Here is a 21,831-nt window from a genome sequence, read left to right as displayed (position 1 = left end):
TTAAAGTTTAGAAGTGACTTTGTCTTGACGGCAAGCTGTAACATTTAAGTCTGGAGAGACTGGATGTCTTTGTCTTCATTGTCCTAAAGCTGGCTGTGGCAATACCGTAGAATGACAAGTATTTTTGTGTTTTCAGATATCTATATGAGTCATAATCTGAAATGACTTGTGAATTCAGTAGCATGAATATCCTGTGCGCGCGCGTGCGTACACACACACCCACCCCTCCCCATAATCTTGCAGCTTACTGTAATATAGCAGATCATTCCAAACTAAGATGATCCACCTTGGAGGCCATCAACACTGTGGTTGTTTCCCTTCAGCTTATAGAACACTACAGAAAGCATTAATGTTGTTCCATTCAGGGCATTTGATCACATTATTATCTTCTTCTTTTCTAACTTTAGCTCATAGAGATCCCAAGAGATGAGAAAATCATGTTGGGAAGTATCAGCAGCTAAGCTATTAACATCAGATCTTCCTTTGGGGAGAAAGGATAAGGAAAGCTAATAGATATGTTGGTACGTTGGTACGTAGATAGGTAGGAGATAGATAGATAGATAGATAGATAGATAGATAGATAGATAAGACTTATGGGGATTATGTGGTAGTGTACATTGTATAAATGACAATCCTTCCAGCAGTGTCTTATATAGCCAACAGGCCTCAAACATTATGTAACTAAGCATAACTTTGAATGTATAATCCTCCCACGTGTACCTTCTGAGTGCTAGGACTACAAATATATATTAGCAGGCCCGGTTTTGATAATTTTTGACAAGGCACTGTGGATTTCTGTGGGAAATCTATGTGCTGTTTTTAAGCTGTTAATAGTATAGCATTAGTTTGCACTCAGATTCAAAGCTGAAACAATAGCTGTAACGTAGTTTTGGGCTTTTTTTTTTTTTTTTTTTTTTTTTTTTTTTAAATGTGGAGTATATTCCAAAGCTCTTGAAGTTTTAAAGCATATTTGGAAATTCACAAATTTGGAAATTCATAAAATGAAGAGTTTATCAAAATGCAATATATTTGATGAGGGCAGGGTGGTGGTGGCGGGTGACAAAACAAGTAAAACTGGAAAATAACCTCAGGGTGTTTCGTGGATTTCATATACTCATTCTTTCCAAAGCTCATCGGTTTCTAGTTTCTGTGATATGCACACAAATGGCTTTCAGTATAGGCTTAACATTTGTGAACACATAGCTCTACATATCATTTGCCAGGCAGTGTGCAAGATACAGAGGCACCCGCCATGCTTCTAGAGTCCTGCCAGGAGTGCTGTGAGACACTGGAATCCTGCTCTTTCAGATCAGTAATGGCGGCCTCACAGAAGCCAACTCACTCATACATCAGGTGGCATCACAGGCAGAAGTCCAGTAACCTGGCCTCAAGTCCATTGAATCTTCCCTAAAAGTTAATCTATATAAGGGAAACCTTGAAAACATTACCCCATACCCCTTTCCCAACTCTTGGAAGACCCAGCCTGGTACTTGAAAGTGAGAGATTCTGTTACAGACTTGTAGAGGAAGATGATGATACACTGCTTTCTGCTCTCGGGCTTTGAAGCCAGCCACACCAGTGTGCGCATGCATGCTGGATCCTTGGCTGTAATGTCATGGCTCTGAGTCAAGTTTTATTTTGATTTTAAGTTCTGAGCCTCAGGCTCCTCCTCATCCACAAAGCCAATACGGGTTGGAGCTATATTTTAAAGAGTTCTGGCAAAATTGGAGCACTGTACTGAAGGGAAACATTTAGCCAGCATCCCCAGAGGAGCATATAGATTCTTGGTAGCTGTTAGTACTAACATGGGCGAGAATGGAAAATAAGATAGAAGGCAGTTAAATGACAGCACTCATTATTGTGTTCAGGACAAGTATAGGCTTCATTTTGAGTCAGGCTGATCTTATTGATGACTTTCCATGACAACTAGCCCTTAAAAGGTACCAATACTTGTACCGATACGTGTGTTACTTTGGTAATAAATTGTACCAATATAGGTATAAAGGCACATTTAGATTTATCTTATTTTATTTTGTGTGTATTTTCCTTGGATGTGTGTAAGTTTATCATGTTCATGCCAAGTGCCTAAGAAGGTCAAAAGAAGGCATCAGGTCTTCTAAAAGTGGACTGTGGGCAGGTTGTGATCCACTATGCTGCTGCTTAGAGCTAAGCCTGGTCTCACTGTAGGAGTAATGAGTGCTTTTAACTGAAAAGCACTGCCACTAGCCCCATGCGTCGTGCTTTTCATGATCTTAAAAAAATACAGAACCAGGTGGGCCCATTTCCATATCTTATTTACATATTGATGACTTACTATAAGATAAAGGTACGGATAAGCTCCTGATAATTAAGGGGTCCTTACCTCTGTAGAAGCTCTGTATAAAAACAATGACAACCCAGGCCCAGCGGCACAGGACTGGAACCCTAACAATTTAGGAGGCCGAGTCAAGAGGATCGTGAGCTTAGGCTAGCCTACGTGGGGAGTTCAAGTTCAGTCCAGGCAACTTCGTGAGAGCCTGTCTCAGAATAAAGTAAGACATCTGAAGAAATGGATCAGTGGATGGGTCTATAGTGTCTGTAGTGTGCGAGGCCCTGCGTTCATTTTTCAGTCCTTAAAATAGTAATTGTTGTTACACATAGACTTTGAGTCATAAAGCAATTTTATTCAACCATTTTATGGGAACAGTGGTTATATTTAAGGACTATTATTGGTCTCTAATTTGTGAATAGACAGGATCTACCTCCAGTTAACGTATGTGTACACAAATACATATTTTATTAAGGATTGATTAGAATACAGGAAAGGTTTTCAAATTCCTGGCATAACTGTAGAGTTTATCATTCTTCCCTGTACCTATTTCATAGTACTTTTTCATATTTCCTGATCAAAAAAAAAAACAAAAAACAAAAAACAAAACACTGAAGTATTTAAAGTGATAACCTTGACTATCAGTCTATGTAAACAAAATAGGAAGGACCTTGTACAAAATATGAATGTAAAGTTTCCAGGTCTAATTTTTTTATGAGAATGAAATAGATAAATATAGGAATGATTCATTACTGGAGTATAAGATTCTGTTGTCGGGACTGACTTTTGAAGAGGATCAATATTCATAAACATAAATAAATAAATAGGATTAAATGGGTTCTGAAAAGGAAAAATGGTGTTTGTAATCATGGAAAAGTGATGCGTGTGTTCTGTTCATGTGTGTCCTAATTTCTACAGCCATCGCCTCTTCATTAATTGTCAGCGTTTTAGACAAAGCACTGAACTCTAATGTTGTAACCTTCAAATCGGAAGTATATGATTGATCTCATAACAAAAAACATCCCATTTCAAATTGTAATCTCATTTTTATCTCTTCTCAGATGATGAGCCATGCTTGGAATAATTACAAACTCTATGCCTGGGGCTTAAATGAACTGAAACCCATATCAAAAGAAGGCCATTCAAGCAGTTTGTTTGGTGAGTATGACATGCTTTGATTTAAGGGTTTGCTATTGATCTGATTTGGTTTGGTTTTGCTTTTGGTTTTTGAGACAAGGCGTGTGCACCGTGCCCCCCCCCCCCCTTGCCCTTGCTGGCTTGGAATTGAGCACACAGCCCTGGTTGCCCTTGAGCTCACGGTGTTGCCCCTGACTTAGCTTCCTGTCATAGTTACTTTTCTGTTGGCGTGAAGAGTCGCTATGACCAAGGCAGTTTAGAGAATTAAAGTGTTTAATGGAGGCTGACAATTGTAGAAGGTGAGTCCGCGACCATCATGATGGATAACATGGCGTCAGGCAGGCAGGCGTGGTGACGGAGCAGTAGCTGAGAGCTTATATTCTTATCCATGAATAGGAGGCAGAGAAAGTCTTAGCTAGTGATGGCGTGGGCTTGGAAACCTCAAAGGCCACCCCCCCCCCCGCCGTGGCAGACATACCTCATGATCCTTCCTGCCCAGTTCTATCAACTGGGGTCCATGTATTAAAACATATGAGTCTCCCATCCAAGTACTAACCAGGCCTGACCCTGCTTAGCTTCTGAGATCTGACGAGATTGGGTGCGTTCAGGGTGGTATTAAAACATATGCGCGTTCAGAGTGGTATTAAAACATATGAGTCCCCCAAAACAAAAACAAACAAAAAAGAAGCCAGGTGTGGTGGTGCATGCCTTTAATCCCAGCACTCAGGAGGCAGAAGCAGGCAGATGGCTGTGAGTTCGAGGCCAGCCTGGTCTACAAAGCAAGTCCAGGACAGCCAAGGCTACACAGAGAAACCCTGTCTCAAAAAAAAAAAAAAAAAAAAAAAAAAACCTAAATAAATAAATAAAACATATCAATCAACGGGGACCGTTCTCATTCACGCCACCAGAGACTACAGTTGTATACTATAACTCCTGGCTTTTTATTGACGTTGCTTTTCTCTGAGTTGCCTGAACTTACTAGTGGTGAGAAAGCATATGTGGTTCTGTGATTCTCCAGGCCCTCCATGTTGCTAGGGAACTCAAACCCCTACTGGAAGTATAGAGAGATTGCACATCTCTTTTAGAAAGGACCCCAGCTCTGTGTCAGAGAGATCCTTATAACCGTGAAAGCTACCGATGATGCCCAGAGCTGACTTCCAGGGATGGGGTACCCAGCATGGTCTTAAGTCTGGGGTGATTTCTCTAGGAGAGTATGTAGTTACTTATTACACTAAGGGCTTCCAGCTGTATGTGTCTTTCTAGAGCTGTGTCTTAGAGCTTTGGTGATCCCCTCTGTAACTCAGTTTTGGAGGTAGCTTTCTGCCGTGTATTCTCCAGAAGACGAGGCAAGTGTATTAGGCCAGCTGTTTGAATGTCCATCTCTCTGCTCTTTGCTGTATCACATGTGGTCCTCACAGCAGCACCTTCATAGCACGCTCTGAGTGATACTACTGCTCCTCCTGTGGAAAAAAGGAAAGCAAACAGAAAGCTTTCATGCGTTCCTTTGAGCAAAGCGCTCCCCAGGGTCCACCTTCAGGACTTGACTTCTTCCCAGCTCTCAAAACTGTAGCTCTATGTAATGGGACACAGGGAAAGAAGTAGTCTGTGGCGGCTGGACTCACCAGCATGACTTTCCATACCTTAACTGAACATGTTAAATGGTACCAGTTCATGTAATAGGTAACGATTTCTGGTGACACTTACGGAACAGTTATTGTATCATATAATTTAATCCCACTTTTGGTTTTTGGTTTTTCGAGACAAAGTTTCTCTCTGTGTCGGCTTGGTTGTCCTGGACTCGCTTTGTAGACCAGGCTGGCCTCGAACTCACAAAGATCTGCCTCCCTCTGCTTCCCAGGGTGCTGGGATTACAGGTGTGCACTGCCACGCCCAGCTTGATCTCACTTTTATGTACATTTTTGGTCAGAAAATAAAAATGAGGAATAGAGAAGAGTTTTCTCAGAGATGGGACATCCTGTGCGACTGATGTCAAACTCCATGTCCCTATTCCTGGCAGCCCACTTGTCTGTCTCTTCAAGACTTTTCATGAACTTAGCTCCAGTTCTGACACCAGTGTTAAAGGAGGTAATCTAAGTCTTTGCAAGCATTGATGGTCTAGTGTGGCCAGCATGTGTGTAAACAGTGAATTGGCAAAGCGTACGGTGGTTCAGTAGAGCCGTTGGGAATCTCACAAAGAGAGAAGGGCTTTGCACGGAAGAATGAGTGAAGAGGCTGTTCTGTCAGGATGATGATTCGGTTCAGAGACAGGGAGCTTAAACTGGGAGTGCCTGCGACAGAAGTGACTTCAGTCATAGCTAAAGTAGTGACTCAGTGACTAGGTCCCATGAAAGAGGAGAGGTGCAATTTTAAGAGAGAAACTGAAATGTCATGGTAAGGCAGAAGTCTTTACCTTTTTAGTGTTTATTATTATAAACTTAAAAAAGAAAAACCTGACTCTGGGCTGGATGGCACAATGGTAGGTGTACTGCTTTTGGGGATGGGAGCTCACAATTGTCTCTAACTCCAGTTCCAGAGGACCCAATGCCCTCTTCTGGCCCCCACAGCCATGACACACATGTGGTTCACAGGCACACATGAAGGCAAAACACCTGTACACAGAAAATAAATAATAAGTCTTTTTAAAAATTACCCCATTTGACTGCCTCAGACGTGAATCTGGTGCCCCTATTTGACCACTTCTCCCGTGGTGGGGAGGCCTGGTGGCCCTCAGAGGAAAGGAAAATGGGCTACCAGGATGAGACCTGATAGGCTGTGGTTATATGGTGGGGGAGGAGGCCCCCTCCTGTCACAGGTCTAGGGGAGGGAAATAGGGTGAAAGAGGGAGTGGCAGGACAGGAAGATACAAGTGAGGGGATAACAACCAGGATGTAATCTGAATAAATTATTTTTAAAAATAAATAAATAATAAAAAGGAAAAAGTGGAGGTTGATCAGAAAACACAGTTATGTATTAATTTGCCATAGTTGTCATTGAATAGATTGCTTGGCTCTCTGTTAATACATCAATGATTTTAATAAGAAACTTTAAAAATATACCAAGTCTTTTTACAATTTTCACTGGATTTATTGGTAAAGAAACAATTTTTGTAACTCAGACAAGCACTTATTCTTTACCCAAAAAAAGGCCGGCCTTAAGTATTAATAGAGTAAAATGAGCTGTTAGTAACATGGTATCCATCCCCATTTTTCAAATTTGAATAGGCTGCAGAGGATTTTCTCACATAATAAAATAAACATCTGGGACTTACAGCAAAAATTTAAATTCGCGTTTTTGAAGGTGGGGAAAACTTCTAGTTGGCTTCTTTAGACACCTCTAAGCCACATTCTTTGTCTGCAAGTAGTATAGCAACCTGCGTATTCTTTCAGCAAACCATAGAAGAAAGAAGATTCCATCTCCTTCCCCACTGGTTTTTTGGGGTGCTATTTGTTTGCAGTGGCTTATTCAGAACACGGTCCCTAAGAGCAGCCTGTTAGTCAGGAGGACAATGCTCTCTGTGAACCTAGCTTTTACCAGTCATTAGCATCTGCGGAGCCCTTCAACACTTTCTCATGGCTATTTCTTTCCAGTTACTTGAAACTCGCCTGTTTACCCAGGAAAGGAAAACCTGTGGCTCCTTCCTTAGCTTAAACCAATGCTAAGGAGCATGAGAAGTGATCTCCAGCAGCTGCCACCTCCCAGGTCCACTTGAAAGAGCCAGTGGCTTTTACAGAATTGCTCCTCAAAGAGAACCATTCATGTTTCATCAGTTATGTTCAGTATAAAGATAAATTATAACAGAAAACCCAGCTTTTAATGACTGAGAAAGTGAAAAACCAAGGATTGTGTGGAACTGTTATTGTGTGTCCAAATGTGCCCTGAAATACACTCCCTCTAGTGTTTCCTTTGGTTCCATAGTTTTGTCTTTAAAAGCAAAACAAATAAACAAAAACTGTATTTTTTGAGAACACTGGAATAGAATAAAGTAGGGCACTCAAAGTGTCCTAACGTTCATGCCCTTATCATTATGTAAGATTTAAATTTACTCTGTTTTAGAAAATTAAGTATTTTCCTGTTCTATTCTAGTTCCCAAATGATGGTTTCTCCTTATGAGTTGAACAGTGTGTGCACTGAAGTGTGTTCCATTTCTATTTATGGATCTGCACCGACTAAATGTAGCACCTAGTCTCTCAACAGCCATTCATTAAATATCACTACTACAGCCATACAAGGGCACCATGGAGACTGTGACACGAACAAAACATAATCTCTTTCCTCTGAGAAGGTTTGTAGCATAGAGGATGACAGAGAGCGATACGTGCCTGCAGAGTATAGAATCTCCATATTAATGGAATCTCAGAGAGAGTAAACAGGACCTGGGCCTGGCTAGACAAAAGGGAGTTGGGATCAGTCAGAGTCATATAAACAGTGGGGATTTCATGCCGGAGTACAGAATTCCTCCTATTTATCCAGGCTTTGATTTCTAGATTTTAGTCGCCTGTGGCCAATTGCAATCTGAAAATATTAAGGACGATTCTAAAAATAATCCTTATGCTTTAGACGATACACAGTCCTGAGTGATGTCCTGAAATTGTGATGAGCCCCAGCCCTGCCCTGGATATCACTCAGCCCAGCATCCACACTACGTGGTACCCACCTGTCAGTTATCTGGAAGCCATTTTTTTCCATATCTCTTGGTGTTTCATTACTTGTATCCAAGTCACTCTAGTTTCCCTAATGGTCCCAAAGTACATGAGCATCATGTTGACAATTTAGTTGTGCCAAAGAGAAACCAAAAGGGAGTTTCCTCGCACAGTGAAAGTACCTGATACTCAACTTGATATGGAAAGGGATGGGGGGGGAGGGGGAGCATATGCCAAGGTCACTAAGAGCTACAGTCACATGACTCTTCTGTCCGTGGAGCTGGAAGGAAGGAAAAAGAACTCAGCTCTGCCTTTGTAGTCCTACATCAAACCAGAAAAGTTATGGCCACAGTGCTTAGGTGTTAAGATGAAAAAGGCATGAAATGTATTTATGCTTAACAAAAAATGGCGGTATATATGAGGTTCGGCGCTATCTGCTATTGCAGGCATCTCCCAGGGTTCTTGGGACATACTGCCTGCAGGTAGAACGTGACGACTGCAGTGATTTAAAAGAGCTAGTGAGGTGATAATTCTGCATCTGGCAAATTTCACACAGGCACACTCCAGTGCAACCGCACAAAAATTAATGACAATTGCCCCTCTACTTCAGGCTTATTCTTTCTTTTCTTGTTAGAGAATGTGATCACAAATGAAGTGTCCAAGAGGTTTAGTTTTTACAACTTGGAGCAAATGTTAAAGATGAGTATTCATAGCCTATAGCCTATGGTGGGAGGGGGAGGGACTGGTTTGGTGTGGTGTATATTTTTCTTAATTTTTCTGGAAGAAATTAATAGTCTGTTCAGTATTATTTTTTATTAATAAGTTGATGGTTACTTTGAGTTTTTTCTCAGTGTGGTCAATTTGTGTATGTGTGTATTGAATATGTATATATATTGAAATGATATTTTTGGTATTTTTCAGGCAACATCAGAGGAGCAACAATAGTAGATGCCCTGGATACCCTTTTCATTATGGGAATGAAGACTGAATTTCAAGAAGCTAAATCCTGGATTAAAAAATATTTAGATTTTAATGTGGTAAGTTAGAGTTGTTCATTGGGTCTTTTAAGTTTTAGCCCACCTAAACCCTGGATGAGACACATCACTTATCATAACCTGTGCCAATAGAAGCAAATTCAACTTTTTTTATGCATGTGTGTGTGCATGTTGGTGTGTGTACAGGGGTATGTGGGAACTGGAGAATAATGTCATTGGCTGTAGTTCCACTGGGGTCATTCACCTTGTTTTCGTCCTGTAAGTTTAGAAACAGGGTCTGTTACTGCATAGAGCTTGCCACCTTAGGCTAGCTAGCCAGAAAACCCAAGGTCAGCCTGTTCCCAGCTCTCAGGCACAAGCATAAACATACATGCCCCCACACCCAGCTTTTTGACATGGGATGTGGGCATCGAGCTCAGATCCTCTTGCTTGAGAAGCAAATACTTTCCCAGGGGATTTCGACCTCTCCAAATGATGTGACATTAAGTAGTAAAGACACCATGACGTTCTATCCTTACCCCGTTATTGTACATGCGTATATCCTTTCTGTCAGGTGAAGGGTAAATCATAAGAAATGTGTATTTAAAGTAGCCTACATTATCAAGCCCTCCTGTTCAAAATACCACAGCCACCCTATGAGATGGGTGCTGAAGCCTGCCTCTATGGTCTATTCCTGCGCGTATGGCTAGCTGTGTTTTGGAGACATGACTCTGTCACGGGGCCGTGTCCCCAGTGGGAAATCGTGACATTAAACAAAGCGCACAACATCAGCAGCCACTGTCGCTTAACTAAGGCTTCAAACTTCGTTGCTCACATACTCCTATTAGTAAAAGAAAAAGGAAAGGGAATCGCCTGCATCTAGATCTGTGTGCATAAATAACATATTTTTCGGCTTTTTGTATATGTGCATTTTTGGCAAATAACCAGAGACCCAGTGCACTCAGAGGGAACACTGCAACAGAGGGTGGCAGCTCCAGTGTTTAATGACCGTGGCTGGAGAGGACTGTGTCTCCTTGGATGTGACTAGATAGACATTGTTTTTGCCTCATAAAGACGTTGGCAAAGAACTTAGTCTAAGGAAGGAATAATGTCACCCCTGGATCTTTTGTTTTGTTTCATTTTTCTTTTTTTGTTTCTACAATAACTTTATTTTTATTTTTTTATTTTTTATTTTTATTAATTTATTTTTGTTACATCTCAGTGTTTATCCCATCCCTTGTAGCCTCCCATTCTTCCCTCCCTCCCATTTTCCCCTTATTCCCCTCCCCTATTATGACTGTGACTGAGGGGGACCTCCTCCCCCTGTATATGCTCATAGGGTATCAAGTCTCTTCTTGGTAGCCTGCTGTCCTTCCTCTCAGTGCCACCGGGTCTCCCCCTCCAGGGGACATGGTCAAATATGAGGCACCAGAGTACGTGTGGAAGTCATACCCCACTCTCCACTCAACTGTGGAGAATGTTCTGACCATTGGCTAGATCTGGGAAGGGGTTTAAAGTTTACTGCCTGTATTGTCCTTGGCTGGTGCCTTAGTTTGAGCAGGACCCCTGGGCCCAAATCTGCCTATCATAATGTTCTACTTGTAGGTTTCTAGGACCCTCTGGATCCTTCTATTTTCCCATTCTCCCATGCTTCTCTCATCTAGAGTCCCAATAGGATGTTCTCCCCTCTGTCCCAGCTTCCTGGTAAGTGAAGGCTTTCGTGGGACATGCCCCTTGGGCTAGTATGCAGATATAAGTGAGTATATACCATTTGAGTCATTCTGCTTCTGGGTTAACTCACTCATTATGATCATTTCTAGCTCAATCCATTTGTCCACAAATTTCGGGAATTCCTTGTTTTTAATAGCTGAGTAGTATTCCATAGTGTAAATGTATCACAGTTTCTTCATCCATTCTTTTACTGGGGGACACTTAGGCTGTTTCCATGTTCTGGCTATTATGAATAAGGCTGCTATGAACATGGTTGAGCAAATTTTCTTGTTGTGTGCTGGAGCATCTTCTGGGTATATTCCAAGGAGTGGAATAGCTGGGTCTTGAGGCAGCCCTATTCCCAGTTTTCTGAGATAGCGCCAGATAGATTTCCAAAGTGGCTGTACAAGTTTGCATTCCCACCAGCAATGAAGGAGTGTTCCTCTCTCCCCACATCCTCGCCAGCATGTAGTGTTGCTTGTGTTTCATTTTTCAAGACAGGGTTTCTCTGTGTAGCCTTAGCTGTCCTAGGTGAGCTTTGTAGTCCAGGCTGGCCCCAAAGTTACAAAGATCCGACTTGCCTCTACCTCCCAGAATGCTGGGATGACTGGTGTGTGCTACACCCTGCTGGCCTCTGGCTTCCTAAAAGTCCTTAACTTATTAGTATTATTTTAAATCTGAGATAACTTTGCAGAAGTCTTTGTAGGCCTCTCCTCTACCTGGGTAGCATTCAGAAACGTCGGTGACTCCCCACAGCCAAGGTGGAAGAAGCTTACTGCATGTTGAAATGGGATGGAGGAAGAGGGTGCTCCTGCCTGCCCTTCTGCGCTGCCACTCCTCTGTCCCCATGGAGAGTGGACACCAGCATTAGCCAGAGCATTAAAGATTAGGAAAAGCAAGTCTTTGTCCATCACTTTGAATGGAAAAGATTTATAAAGTACACATTCTAATATTCTGTTCCTCCTTGATTAGTTGCTATCCATGCTAATTTTTTAATTAGTTTATATATTTGTTCACTTTGCACCCTGGTTATGGCCCCATCTCTCCTCACCTGCCAGCCCCTCCCTCCTCCATGCTATATTTAGTCAGTCTTATGGACAGACTGAAGTTTATGCTTAATCTTCCTGATAACTGATTCAAGAATATGAGACAGACAACATTCTGACGCTCGGGAACTTTGGGGATCAATGTGCCAAACCCTGTTATTTCACTTGAATATTTTAGGTTTATTTATTTCCATGTGAATGTAAATATGTTTATGTGCGTGTATGTGCCCCGAGATGGCCAAAAGAGGGAGCTGGGTCCTTTGGAACTGAAGTTTAGATGTACATGAGAGGAGCTGATCCTGGTTCCTCTCCAAGAACTAGTCCTCTTAACTTCTGAGCCGCTCGCCAGCCCCGTGTTCGTTTATTATAAAGGTGGAGAAAGATGAGGATAAAGAGCTGATAGCTCACACTCACAGAGCTGTGTGATGGAACATTATATGGTCATTCTGATAACACCAATAGAACTAAACAGGAAAAATTAGAGTACAAAATTTTCTCTTTTTATGTTTATTCCCTTAGTAATACATGGTCTCTGCTTGCTTGCTTGCTTGCTCGCTTGCTTTTGTGGTGCTAGAGATCAAACCCAGGGTCTTGCATGTGCTCGGTGAGCACACTGAGCTAAATGGCAGTTGCCTTACCATGTGTGTTAGTAGGAGGTACTCTGGCTACCTACCCCTGCCTACTCATCTTTCCTCTATGGTAGTAGCTCTGCCACACCTAGAAACCTTATTAAACTAGGAGTCGTCCCAGACCCCTTTTTCTAGTTCTTGGCTTGATCTGTCCAATACATACTTTGTTGTCCAAGTCCTGCAGCAACGCTTTGCTCTCAGGGTCGGTGGTACCCTGAGCTCTGGCCTTGAGGGATGAAGAAAGCTGGTGGAGAGGAACTTTTCTTTCTTGAAACTAAGTATAGATGCCTCTCAAGGTAACGGGGAAAAAAAATGTTACTATAGTAGAGGTTTGATTGGCTGGCCCCAGGCCACTAATTAGGTAAAAAGAGGATTTCTGTGGGCCACAGGAACCCCCAAGAAAGCAAAGGGAATCTAAGTAGGGAATATAAACCTACGTAGAAGCCAAGAAAAATGTGTCACTTGGCCTCCTTGCTCAAGAGGTAAAGGAATTAAGCTGTCATTAAATGTTTGTTAAGGTGTTGATTTGTAAATTTTTAAATTTTGTCTAAAAACATTCATTTTAGTACTATTGATAATCTGGCAATGCTTTTCAAAACCTACTTCTAAAAATTGTAGCCATGTGTCTCAAATTTCTATTTATTATGTTCTCTCTCTCTCTCTCTCTCTCTCTCTCTCTCTCTCTCTCTCTCTCTGTCTTTCCCTCTCTCCTCTGTGGGTGTGCATGCGTTGTGTGCGTGTGTGTGTGTGTGTGTGTGTGTGTATGTAGTGTTGTGTATGTGTGTGGATACACACATGAGAAGCTACAGCAGAACATTCGGTGCCTCCCTCTGTCACTTGCCACCTTATTGCCTTGAGAAAGGGTCTCTCATTGAACTGGCAGCTTGCCATTTGACCAGCAAGACCCTGGAATCCTGCCTGCACCCCAGCCCGCCCACCCCTACACACTGAGTACTCTGGTAACATATATGTGCATTCCTGCCCAGCTTTTTAACAGTTTTTAACATGGGTGCTTGGGATTTGAACTAGGGTCCTCATGCTTACACAGCAAGTGCTTTACCCACTGAGCCACCTGCCCCAGCTTCATTATATTATTCATAGCACAGGGAGACGGTTGAACAGTCACTGCGCCTCTCTCAACATTACCATACGTCCCCATAGAAAATATGGTATCAGGTTGAAAATATAGTTCAGCTGGTAGAGTCCCCAGCACCATACACAAACTGGGTATGTTGTCATATGCTTACTAGTCCTAGCACTCAGGAAGTAGAGGCCGGAGAATCAAAAGTTCCAGACCAGTTTCAATTCCATAAAGAGTTCATCTTGGGCTACATGAGACTTTTTGTTTTAACACATGTATCAATAATATAGTTAGAACCTCTCATATTAAAGAGAGTAATACATAAGTTCAGGAAAGGTATATATGGAATTTTTTTTTCTTCCTGTCACTGCACAGTGCAGGTGTTTAGCTCAGTGTTTTTTTTTTTTTTTTTTTTTTTTTTTAAGCCAGTTTTATAAACCACATGTGAGAATTTATCTTACTATCACAGTCTACTGTGATTGTTTCAACAACTGCGTGATTTTCCTTCAAAAACCTTTTGAGAATTTATTTTTGCATTTCTGTTAGGGGAGAAGACAATACACTTTACCTAGAATAGAAAAAAATGCTTTTCATTTTTAGAGATAACATGTAATATTCTAGCTCGGAGGGCACATCATTGCCTGTAAACACACCTTTTTCTTATTTTAAATGAAAGTACAAAGGCTTATTGTTTTGTTGTTATTATTTTTTAATATTTAATGCATATAAATGCCTCCAATATTACTGCAAGGGAAAGAGAGATAGAACTGAGATAGAAACACCGTTGCTGGGGTTTAAGCCTAGCATTTCTAAGTCTAAACAAGTCCTAAAGTTGAAAATAAATGTTTGTACGTGCAGCGTACCCAGTTTATATCACTTAAAATTTACTTCAGCAAATGCTTTTCAATGGCTTTATACTGCCATTCATTCACCAAAGCGTAATTTGGTAGCATGAAATCCAAGCGCCTTTTAGGACTGGTTTTAAATAAATCTTTGGGTTAATATGACTTAGCGAGTGAGTGAGAGCTGGGGCTTCGTGCGTTGCATTCAGCTCAGGTACCTGCAGAGGAGTACAGGTGAGAAGGAACACTCTTAGAATAGACTCCAATGAGCTTCCTGATTTCAATTCCCTGTAAGCCTAGGATAGAGACTCTAGATTCTGACTTACTCACTCTCCATTCATTCATATGCTAATGATTTAGCAAGCTCTTTCTAAGGATCAGTGACTTATGCCCAGGTGCCTCTCTAGCTGGATAAATGGGCACTGAGGAAGATAAAGAGAAAGGGAGACAGGCGAGGGGGCTGTACCAAGTTAACACCTGATCATTGGTTATTGGTTGATTGATTGATTAATGCTGGTTGGTGTTTGGCATAGGTTATCTTCATCTCTGCAGAAGGGCAGGTAATATTTTCTTTAGTAGATGAACATAATTATTTTCCCCAAGGTTATGCAGCAAACAGGAGCTACGGTAAACAAGATCTGCCTAATTCATTTGCCCTGTTTTTCGGTGGAGAGGAAATATAAGAAGTTGAGAAATACATAGACATCCTTAGACCCCGAGCCTGTGACTTGGGCATGTATGTAATCTTTTTTTTTTTTTTTTTTTTTAGTTTTATTTTATTTTATTTTATTTTTAATTAATTTATTCTTGTTACATCTCAATGTTTATCCCATCCCTTGTATCCTCCCATTCCTCTCCCCCCCCCCCATTTTCCCATTATTTCCCTCCCCTATGACTGTTCCTGAGGGGGATTACCTCCCACTGTATATTCTCATAGGGTATCAAGTCTCTTCTTGGCTACCTGCTATCCTTCCTCTGAGTGCCACCAGGTCTCCCCCTCCAGGGGACATGGTCAAATGTGAGGCACCAGAGTACATGAGAAAGTCATATCACACTCTCCACTCAACTGTGGAGAATATTCTGACCATTGGCTAGATCTGGGAAGGGGTTTAAAGTTTACCTCCTGTATTGTCCTTGGCTGGTGCCTTAGTTTGAGCGGGACGCTTATTCGTTTCTCACTTAGTAAGAATCCTATCGATGCATGTGAAACAATGAAGCTGTCTTGTCCTACTTCCTGACTGAATGTGGGAGGCTGAGCTGGAAGGCCTGACCACGGAGCACAGTGGTAGCTGTGCTAAATCATTTTTATAGAGTTGGAATGCAAGGCCGGGTGATCTTCACCATGGTACCCTACCTCCACACTTGTTTGTGGTGTCTCCTGCTACAGGAACACGCTAACACGAAGCAAGTGGCGCAGGCTCCAAATGAATGCTACACGGGTCAACTTTGAGCTTCTCGTTGGCACTTCAAAAAAAATACTGCATTGATTAGAAGTGCTGAAAATTATCTTTGGTAACAAATTTTTAAAGAAGAGGTAGACATTTTCCCGAGCTAGCAGTTCCTGAGATGAAGCTGCTGTGAACACAATAGCTAGATAAAAGGTGTCCTTACAATATCGTTGAGCGCTAGAGCAAAGTGTGGGATTGGAGTAGATTAGCTTGCTCCAGACACCAATGCTGATGATGGTGGAGAAGTCTGGCAAAATGCCACGGTTGTGCCTCTGATGTTTAAAAAAAAAAAAAATTCACCATTAACATTTTCCATGATAGAGGTGTTGGTGGCAAGGTCACTTTTTGTTTTGCTTGTTTTTCACTTAAATATATACTTTAAACATATTCCTGGGTTCCACTTTAAATATGTAAGCCAAACAAGCTGTGGGGGACCTCTAGGAAGGACTTGGGTCAACTGCAGCCCCCGATGCTGATGCTGGCTGTAGACTGTATCTTCTCATGTCTGAATGAGTACCTGGCAACCTGCCTGACACTTCTGCACCACGTAGCATGGAAGAAGTGACATTTTTCTTAACTTAGCGCTCAGAACAGGTTTGTTTTTGAAGCAGCATCACATCCTGATTGGTGCAGATCACTAATTGGTTTTCCTGCTGAATGGAGTCATCGGGTTTTTGCCGTCTGATGCTGAGGGGTACCTGACCAAGAGTAACTGTGTATACCATAGCACTAAGGGGAACTTGTCTCGTTAGTGGTGCTGCCTGGTAGATCTGAGCTGCTACTTGCATCCTTTCTGGACCTTCATAGCAAAACCAGCCTATTAACCTCGATAGCATTGGTTGTTTGCCAATTTTTGTGGCTTTAAGAGTTTAAACACAAAGCTGCCTGCCGTGCCGCACCCCTGTATTCCCAGCACTCGGCGAGGCAGAGGCAGGTGGATCTCTGTGAGTTTGAGGCCAGCCTCGTCTGCAAAGCGAGTCCAAGGCAGCCAAGGCTATGCAGAGAAACCCTACCTCCCCCCCCAAAAAAAGAGTTTAAGCACTGTTAACAGTCTAAGAAATGCATTCTGTGTATTCTGTTACATATGAAACCTAAGAGTTGCAAGGATGTACACTAATAATAGACAATCCTGTGCTTTAATGTGTTCAATTTTATACTTTTAATCCACAAAATGTGAGGCAACATACATTCTGAAGTAGCATTCCATAAGGAGGTGGCTATTACTGGCAAACACAGGCCAGAGCTGTAGGCAATCCCTTTAACTAGAGGCCTTGCAAGGTTTCCGGTACATAAGGCAGTGTAGTTATCATATGTGTGGGTCCAGTAGCGTTGCTCCTGGACATAATTTCCACAGTGCGTTGTCGCGGGGAGGTTGTCATTAATCACAGTCACTGCATTGGTATGCAGTGGGGCAGCTGTTATTGAGTCCTAGGTTTGCTGTGTGTTACACTAGCTCAGGAATTCTACGCTTTCAGACCGCTGAGTAGAAAGCTGACAGAGTTCAGTGGAACAGTCAGCAAAAGAAGAGTCCGAATTTAGCAATCAAGTGTTCTCTTCCAGGAGATCTTTTTGACTCAACAAAAATGTTGTGCTGTGTAGAATCCTAATAGTTGAAGTCTGAACAAGCTTTATTATAGATAACCGTCTTAACGGCCTGGAGACCCAATGAAGTAAATTACCTTCTCAGGGGAAAGCTTAAGGTTCTGCAGTATCTCAGGCAACTGGGAGCTGGGGCTGACTTCACCCTGGAACCGTTGTACCTTGACAAAGTCTATTGCTCACTGCATCTAATAGACACCATGCTATGGGTAATTTTGATGGATAAGTTGCTTATAAAAATATAACCTAGCAGGAACTTCTCTGTGTTCTCTGAAATGTTGTCTTGCCTAGTGACCGTCTTTCAGACACTCATTTTTAAAAAAAAAAAAAAAAAAAAAAAAGGTACTGAAGGTCGGGGCACAATTTTTGTCACCAAATCAGTGTTAGAATCGTCACGGCCATGGGTTCATGGTGTATTGATTAGGATGAACCCTTTTCCAGCACAGGTATGAGGCAACATGTTGACTTAAGGATTAGGAAAGGAGAGTGTGTATTTCTTTTCCCATTTTAGCAATCTTTGTCAATTTATCTCACAATGTTAGACGTCTTATAAATTGGAGAAGAAAAAAATAATTAAGATAATTCATGAACTTAATGATCGAAGGGAACCAAGTTATAGGTACCGTCCTAGTCAGGGTTACCGTTGCTGTGATGAAACACCATGACCAAACACAACTTGGGGAGGAAAGAGTTAATTTGGCTTCCATTTCCATTGAGGAAAGCCATAGCAGGAGCTCAAACTGGACAGGAGCCTGGAGGTAGAAGCTGATGCAGAGGCCAAGAGCTGCTTACTGCCTTGCTCCTCCTGGCTTGTTCAATAGAAACCAGGACCCCTACTTCAGGCTGGATGGTACCACCCACAATGGGCTGGGCCTTCCCTCATCAATCACTAATTAAGAAAATGCCCTACACACTTACCTACAGTGTGATCTCATGGAGGTATTTTCTCAACTGAGGTTCCCTCCTCTTGAATGGTTCTAGCCTGTGTCAAGTTAACATAAAACTAGTCCTTGTCAGCTTGACACACAGATATATCACAGCTAAGCCATAACCTTCCTTTCTTGTTCATCTTCACAGTAACATATTAGTATCAACATCGCAATACAATCATTCCAAGTTTTAAAAGGCCCCACAGTGTAAATATTTAAGCACTCAACAAGAAAACCAGTCATTAAAAAAATATCCAGTATCTCTTAAAATTCAAGGTGTCTGTAAAACTTCAAAATAAAATAAAATAAAAATAAGTTAAATAGCCGGGCGTGGTGGCACACGCCTTTAATCCCAGCACTCGGGAGGCAGAGGCAGGCAGATCACTGTGAGTTCGAGGCCAGTCTGGTCTACAAAGTGAGTCCAGGACAGCCAGGGCAACACAGAGAAACCCTGTCTCGAAAAACTAAAATTAAATAAATAAATAAGTAAATAAATAAATAATAAACAAATTAAGTACTTTCTTATTTCAAGAGGGAAAAAACTAGGGCATGGTCACAATCTGAAGAAAACAAAACCAACTCCAACCATGTAAGTAACTCAATATCCAATGTTCAGGACCCATTAGCAATCATTTGGGCTCTTCCAAAGGACCAGGATCATATCCCTGGCTCCATTCCCCACAACCCACACAGACTGTGGCTCCACTCCAAGGCTGCTGCTGTTCTGGTGCCCATCCTATCGTACTGGCATCTCCAAAATGCTGGGGTCTTTTGCTGCAACTGGACTGCACTATCACCAAAAGCCTGTCCGGGGGGCTCTTCAGGGACTCCAGCCCTGCCACACAGTACAAGCCTCAGCTGATCTCCATGACCCCTTCATGCCTTCAAAACCAGCACCACCTGGTGACGTTTACACTGCTGAGTACAGCTGCCAATCACACTACTGAGTACGCCTGCCAGCACAAGTCACAATCTAGGCTGCCTTTGAAATACAGTGTCTTTGTGACAACTCTCAGGAGACATTCCCCCAAAAGACTTTACCCCAACAGTGCTGGTCTCTGCTTAACCACCTCTAACTTCTCAGCTCCAGCCGCCCAGCATTGATTGTCCCAGCAAAGCCCACGGAGTGCTTCTGCTATCTTGTTGTCACAGCCAGTTCTTCAGCCTCAGCTAACCAGAACCACAGACACTTAATTAAAAATATGCAAAAGTCCCAATAGAGTCTTTCAAGTGACTCTCAAAATTCCCTCTGGAATTTAACGAGCCAGGCCTTCATCATCTGCATTTCTCTCAACACGTATCTTCCAATCTCCCATAGCATAGCTCACCAAGCTTTGAACCTTCCATTGTTTATGTAGCCCCAAAGTTCCAAAGTTCTTCCTCAATCCTCCCCCAAAAAAGCAATACACCACTGTCCTGCCTACCAATCTCTGTCTTACCTAGGGTTACTAACATCAACATGTTTATTCATGTTAAACAAAAGGCTAAATTTACTGTGAGTCCCATAAGATTATATACTAGATACTATGGAATGTATGGGGTAGACTATTGCAATGCAGTCTTCAATAAAATATTTAAGGTGTTGACTACTTTAATTTTACAGGTAAAGTATATGGTAAAATCCTACCCTTTGTATGTTAGGAGCTCTTGGTGTTGTGGGTTGCTTCATCCGCAGTCTTTCCCATGGCCCATCCACACTGATGACACTGCTGTCATTAGGGTAAGTGAGTGGAAAACTTTTAGAGCATCTCGATGCACAAAGGTTGAGAGAAATGCGGCCTCTCCCATGAGGTTCAAGAAGATGCTTAATGACAAAATTATTAACACCCTAATATTGGAATAATAGATGTTTCAGTAAGACCACGGAAGGCAGGCCTTTGTGTAGGCTGAGCTGACGTGCAGTGGTAGTGGCAGCAGCTGTCTACTGCATGAGTCACTCTTTCCAGGTGACTGTGTACCACCTGACATTCATGCGTCTAGAGTGTCTTGTAGAGAACGCACCTCTGTCTTTTACCAGTGAAAACCGGTGCTGAGAGAGAGAGCATTCACAGAGGTCTCAACACTCAAACCAGCCTTCAACCTAACCTTTCGAATCCACAGCAGAAATTTTAATTACTCACTGTATGTGTGTGCGTGGTGGTGGTAGTGAGTACATGTGTGCATACGTTTGTGTGTGTGAGATGTGTGTAAGTATATGGCTGCCTTCTATTACTCTCTGTCTTATACCCTTGAGAGGTCTCTCACTGAATTGGAAACCAGCTATCCTGGCTAGGTTGGCTGGCCAGGGGCAGGGAGCTCCCACACTTTCCCTTTCCTGGCCCCCAATGCTGCACTCACAGTCTCACATGGCCATACCTGCCCTTTTGCGTGGGTGCTGGGATTCAAACCCAGGTACAAATGCTTGGATAGCAAGCACCCTCACCCATTGAGCCATCTACCCCAGGCCAGAATTTTCATAGCTGCTAACCATTTTATTATGCAATGAAAATTTTTCCCCTCCCTGCTTTTTCACCTAAGGTTCCATAAGGAATGACCCAAAGTATCTAATTGTCAATCTTCTGGCCTAAAAGACAATACACCCTAGAATATTATGAAAGCTCAAACTTAGTTTCATAAATAATATTACTTTGGAAGAAAAAAAAAGAAACAGAAGGAAGTGTATTGGGGGTTAGGGGGGACTTGTTTCCATGTAGTTGTAGTTTCCAAGCACAGGAAGGTGGTGACAGTTAAGCGCTGTGATGCTGTGATATCCCTGAGCAAGCGTTTCAGAGACAAGGACATTTGAATCACTGGGAACCTGCATGGCTTCAACTGACAACCCAGACTTTGCCTTGGGCTCCCTAGATGATTCAGTCCCCGCAGCTCCAACCAATGTCATAGCTGCTGACCTTGAGCTCAGCACTTGGCAAGGTTATCTTTCAGTATCTTACAGCTGAGCAAGATAAATAGAATGCAGGTTCTGGGATACGCACAGAGCTGGATCAATAGCTTCTTGAGTAACTGCATCAATAAGTGATGGATGTCTAGATTGAGATATGACTCTGATAGCAACTGACATGGCTCAGTCCCCTACCTTGCAATAATTTTTATCAGATGTCTATAGAAAGGTCTCAACTATCCAACGTTTTCATAGGACGAATACAGGAAGCATGTGTAATGAGCCCAAAACTTTCTCAATGGGCTTCAGCCAGTGAAAACATGAAGACTTGTTTTCTTGTTCAAAACTAAAAAAACACAATTACAAACTGAAGCAAATGTGATTTAAGGACTTAAATTCATTAGGTTTTTAATTAGGCATTATTTCTCTTCGATAATGAGAGATGAGTTGTGTGATCCAAACTACATTAACAGATATTCCCTTTTCCTTATCAGAGGTTATGCGAGCTAACAGCGGTGTTTAAATGGTCCGCTTTCAGAGTGATACACGTTAGTGATAAACTGAGCAATACGAGGGTGTTAATCCAAATATGTAAGTTGCACATCTTAAA

At 42.1% G+C, this 21,831-nt stretch overlaps 1 protein-coding gene across 4 annotated transcripts in view; it reads left to right on the top strand.

Moving 5' to 3' along the window:
- The window catches only part of Man1a1 (mannosidase alpha class 1A member 1), a 178,943-nt gene that overhangs the window by 40,460 nt on the left and 116,652 nt on the right, over positions 1–21,831 (top strand). For 3 of the 4 annotated variants that reach the window (XM_051164419.1, XM_051164420.1, XM_051164421.1), the window contains exons 3-4: positions 3,370–3,466; positions 9,007–9,122. In XM_051164419.1, coding sequence (XP_051020376.1) covers positions 3,370–3,466; positions 9,007–9,122 — 213 coding nt within the window. Of the gene's footprint in view, positions 1–3,369; positions 3,467–9,006; positions 9,123–19,940; positions 20,064–21,831 lie in introns of those variants that run through there. The other variant, XM_051164422.1, reaches the window with a different exon arrangement.

This window comes from Acomys russatus, chromosome 21, assembly GCF_903995435.1.
Source record: "Acomys russatus chromosome 21, mAcoRus1.1, whole genome shotgun sequence".
In the NCBI taxonomy this organism is placed as follows: Eukaryota; Metazoa; Chordata; class Mammalia; order Rodentia; family Muridae; genus Acomys; species Acomys russatus.
The sequence above is the reverse complement of the archived record's forward strand: the minus strand, read 5'-3'. Positions and strand labels throughout refer to the sequence as shown.